This window comes from Spinacia oleracea, chromosome 4 (genome assembly GCF_020520425.1).
Source record: "Spinacia oleracea cultivar Varoflay chromosome 4, BTI_SOV_V1, whole genome shotgun sequence".
Lineage (NCBI taxonomy): Eukaryota > Viridiplantae > Streptophyta > Magnoliopsida > Caryophyllales > Amaranthaceae > Spinacia > Spinacia oleracea.
The window spans coordinates 157,201,096-157,206,062 of record NC_079490.1 but is presented as its reverse complement, the minus strand read 5'-3'; the positions used below and the strand labels follow the sequence as shown (position 1 = coordinate 157,206,062).

Sequence of the window (4,967 nt, the reverse complement as noted above, 5' to 3'; positions counted from 1 at the left end):
TCCACACATATAGAATAGAGAATATAATGACAACCTACTCAATAGGAAAAACTCAAAAAACATTTTAATCAATCTAGCCTCTTAAATAAATTCTTACCATTTTAATCAATCTGTTTATATGCATACGACTCTATTAACTTATATGTTTCTTACATCCGCATGCATCGCATTGATATTATATTTTTTTTACATGGTATTTCAAATTTAAATGTAATAGCACAAATATGTTACGGAGTATGTATATTCGCACAAATATAAGATTAGTGAACAAATAAACAACCTTAATTGCTCGTACCCTTCACAAGGTACTGCTGGTTGTATATATAAATTTTACCCAGATATGTAAGAGGACTGCACTACCTCTTCCGTTTGAACACAATTATTGAAGATGAAGAGAAAGAGAAAGTCACATATTGAAGAGGAGGAAGAATGATGCACCAAAACAAGAAACAGAGCTAAAACATGTCAACATTGTTGTCTTCACAAATGTGACAACCCCAGACATCAGGTATCTACAACTCTACAAGCATTACATATCTGCCCAAATTGTACTCTAAATTCACAACTATTTTCTAATACAACCAAAATCATTATAAAAGATATTCATAAACAGGTCAGGACAAACAAATAAGAGTTCATCAATTTCACCATACAATTGATTTTGATTTTAAGGCCAGTAATTCATCTCCTTGCTTCGGAGCATATAAAAAAGAACCCAGACAAAAAATGATACAATTGAGCTAAGAGTAAAAAGATTCAGTTAACTTTTTCATTCTCTCTCTTTTTTTTTCCTCTTCAAATATTTGCTTCCTTCATACAGAACTAACAGAAGATATGTATCCATAAACCCAGTAAAATGAAATCCTAAATAGACTACTCAGTATTTAAATAAATAAAAAGGAGAAAATAGTCAAGAATAATGTTGAGCTACAACCCAGAAGCAAAAACCCTGTCTGAAACTCTGGATTCCTGACAGACTACAGAAAACCAGCAACAACAGCTGAATGGAATGGAATTGGACCAAGAAAGATCCAAACATTAACACCATAATTTTATCTTATCTTTACACAAATGTATTTGATGCTGATCACAATCATAAATACAAAAGCACAATTCATTTTCTAATCCCATATAATATTTCTTAGCGAAACCAGCATCAGATATCGATTTTTGCATAACCATAAACCGAAATCAGAAACCAAAAACTGACAATGTAATTCCAACTATCGAACATCATTCAGAAGTGCCTCCACGACCCAACGAATCAAGACCTTCAGTGCGGCTCCTAACAATCCGATGAAACACCTCCCTGACTTGCCTCTCTAAGGGGTATAACCCATCTTTCAGAGTAGAGAATACCTCTTTAAGTTCCTCAACTCGTTGCCTAACCTCAGCTTCCTTCTCCTCTGATAATGGAAATTGCAATGAATCAAGTATTTCATTCATTTGACGAGTCCATTTCTCGGTTTGATAAATCTCTCTTAACAACCCACAAGCATTCTTTCTATCCTTCTTCTTACTCTCTTCAAAGATCCTCTCATGGATTGATGAAACTGCAGGTCCCCAAACGAACTGTCTAGGGATCGAAAAATGTGTTTGCAAACCGCGGTCTTGGCAAGGAATCGCTGCCACCAAAGCCCACATTACAAGCAACAATACACAACTCATAGTGTAAACAGCAACAGCAAGTCCATTAGTAGCCATAACATCATTAGCTCTAGGTGCACTCAAGTTATTCCCCATCGCTTGGAGTTGTCTTGATGCAGACCAAGACCTTGAAACACTCCACGATAATGATCGAAAATGACCCATATTCTTCTGCTGATCACCCTTACCACTCCCATTATTCCTCCCAAACGACCTATTCCTATGAGCAAGAGCAGCATTTGATTCTTTCTCATCCAACATCCCAATCAACAAATCAATCAATGCCTTTTTCGCCCTGCGAATTTGCCCCTCCCCTAAACTCTTTTGATTATCAAGAGCACAAATAACAATTTCCAATAATTTTTCCCATTGTCTAACCTGTTCAATCCCATCCCTAATCGCATTACAAACATCAAGAGCTTTCACACTCCTTTCATAAAATTCACCAATTAAACGGTCCATAGGTGGCCTATTTAAATAACCCTTGTTATTAAATAACACAATACGAAATTCTTCTTGACAACAAATGAAAACATCCAACAAATTACGCACCCATGAGAGAGAAAGTAGCTCATCTGGACCTGCTGATGATAGCTCATTGAACTGCTCAGCTACCTGTTTTTGAAACGTTTCCAGCTCGTATTCTTGATTTGTCGCGTCATGTGTACCCTCCATTGTTGTTGTATGAGATTGACTTTGATCACGCCTTATGCTAAGAATCGAACGGCCGAAATTCGTCAACGGACTTCCTGAACCTTGGTAATCTGTTGCGGGCATTTCTCACAAAAATACCCCTCGATTTTTTTTGATTTGGGTATCAAAATTCAAAATCACGCAAATTTCAGATTTCTGGAGAATTTATGAAGTACCCAGATGCTAAAACTTCATCAAAATCTAATCTATCACCAGCATTTCCACAAATTTTTGATTTGGGTATTAACAATATTGCATAAGAAAAGGTCAAATTTTAAAAATTATGAAATCTAGGGTTTTTTTTTTGAGAGATTGATATATACCCAGAAAGCACAAAAAACATCAAAATCACAAGAAAAATGAAGGGGAAGTGGGAAAAGATGTAAAGATCAAAGAGAATTTAGGAGAGAGAAAGAAAGGGGGGGTGGGGTGGATGAGAGAACCCTAAGGCAGAGGGGGTGGGAGTTATATGAGGAGGTCAAGCACCGCGTTTTATGGGTGGGTGAAAAATAAAAAACATGGAAATTTATTTGTAATTATGGTAATTTAAGCCAAAATTAAATTATTACTAGTGTTTAAGTGGGATGTTAATATGAGAATAGTAAGTTAATTAAGGTATAGGTGTTGGGACGCACTTTTTCGGACACGCTAGTCTACACGCCTTGAACACGTCGTTACTCGTTCGTTAGCAAAGAACAAGTAAACGGGAGACAATATTTGAATGGATTTCTAGTATGGGTAAAGATGGTTGACGGCCGGGTGGGGATTCTAGCCTGAATGGCTCCGACTCACGTTAAGTTGTTGGTAACGGGTTGTGGTAGAAATTTTAAAAAAGAGGCCTACACCCACGTTCTTTTTTGTTGGGCCGTTGTGTCTAAGTATAATTTTATTAAATTTAGCATGTTTTGTTATGTCGGTTGGCCCGTGCCATGCCTTATCATGCTTTTTCCAAAAAAAAATATGGCTCCACGGCCCGCGATTTCGTGGCCGTGTCAGTCCGTTCTTTTTTCGTGTCGGCTCCGCCACAACCATCTTTAGTACGGAGTACGATAAAAGGAAACTATAGACGAAGGTTTTTTTTATAAACGACGTTACTGATTGCTGTTACTTGACTTTCTATGTTGGTGTTACTTATACATTGTACTCATTGTTACTTTTATTGTTTTATTAAAGTTTATTCAATATCATATTAGATATTCCTTGTATAGACTAGTGTTACTTGACTTTCTATGCCGGTGTTACTTATATATTGTATCCGCTGTTGCTTTTCTTGTTGCATTGCAGCTTCATGTTAGAGGTTCCTTGCATAGACTGGTGTTACTTGACTTTCTATGCTGGTGTTACGTATACATTGTATTCGCTGTTACTTTTCTTATTCAATTTCATGTTAGAGGTTCTGTTTTGGGCAAATTCTACTTAGAGACGAACTTGCCTTGATGATGGTGCTAACAATCGATTGAGCAAGATAATTTAGGGTAACGAGAGTAAGTCGTAAAAGCATAGAATGAGAGTATTATGTTTATTTGGTATTTCATATACGGATTTTTCATGAAATACCCCCGAATTTTGGCGTAATTCACCAAATGCCCCTCGACTTTCAGAAATACATAAAATACCCCTATTTCAATACGGAGTACTTATTACACGAAATACCCTTATGACGTCATCAACACTAATTAACCCAATTAACCCACCCATTAACCCATTTTTTCCCTAATTACTTTTTCGTTTCTCTCACCCCCTTCTTCTTCCCTTCCCTCCATGGAAGTTACTTGTTGCTACTCTGCCCTTCGTCTTCGTCGAACCCGCAGCCCAGAAACGACCAAATCACCTCCTCCAAACACAACCATTTCCAACCGATGTGCCTGCAATAACTACTGCAATAGCACTTTGTTTTCACGTTCGTTCGTGCTCTTTTGCGGAGGAGCAACTCAATGCAGTGGAGAGCGTGGTTTTCCGCGGCGGTGTGAAGCGGAGCGAAGCCAGAATCTCCGTCGACGTCGTTAACTGAAGGAACGACGGCGCCGCCGGTAATTTCGCCGCTAATCAGAACCTCTGTTGAGTTCACCGAGTCGAACTCACAGCAGAGGTGAAGGAGTTTCGACATCATCACTCGATTGAACGATTCCGACCATTTTTCTTCAATCCTCTGCATTTTCTGCCAAAACGAAATCCCACAAACTACCAAATCGTCCGGATTTAATTTTCTGCCAAAAAGTAATCCCAAGACTACCAAATCGTCCGGCAAAAATGCTTGAAAATGCTTGAATTGAAAAAATAACTACAGCTCAAACATAAATTCAGAGAAATATGGAATGTTATAAGAGAAAATTGAAGAGATTCAGAGAAAAAATGAAACGGTGGCAAGGTGGTGGAGGAATCTAGGTTGCTTGATTCGTGAATCTGGGTTGCTTGATGTTTGAGGGGTATTTTAATAGCAGTGGTGGTGGTTGTTACGGTGGCAGGAGGAGGAGATAGAAGAAATGAAATGGTGGGTGTAGTGGGGAGGAATCTGCAATCTAGGTTGCTGATTTTTGAGGGGTTAATGGAAGAAGGAAGGGGAAGAGACCAGTGAGTTAATGGAAGAAGGAAGGGAGAGAGAAAAGAAAAAGAAATGGGTGGGTTGG

The 4,967-nt window shown here is 38.2% G+C and overlaps 1 protein-coding gene across 1 annotated transcript; it reads right to left on the bottom strand.

The window, feature by feature from the left end:
- Nucleotides 1-857: 857 nt before the first annotated feature.
- LOC110784833 (protein ROH1-like) lies at nucleotides 858-2,812 on the bottom strand. Its single transcript, XM_021989282.2, has one exon. The coding sequence runs from the start codon at nucleotides 2,422-2,424 to the stop codon at nucleotides 1,234-1,236; it is 1,191 nt and encodes a 396-aa protein (XP_021844974.1). The 5' UTR covers nucleotides 2,425-2,812; the 3' UTR covers nucleotides 858-1,233.
- Between the last annotated feature and the right edge of the window lie 2,155 nt (nucleotides 2,813-4,967).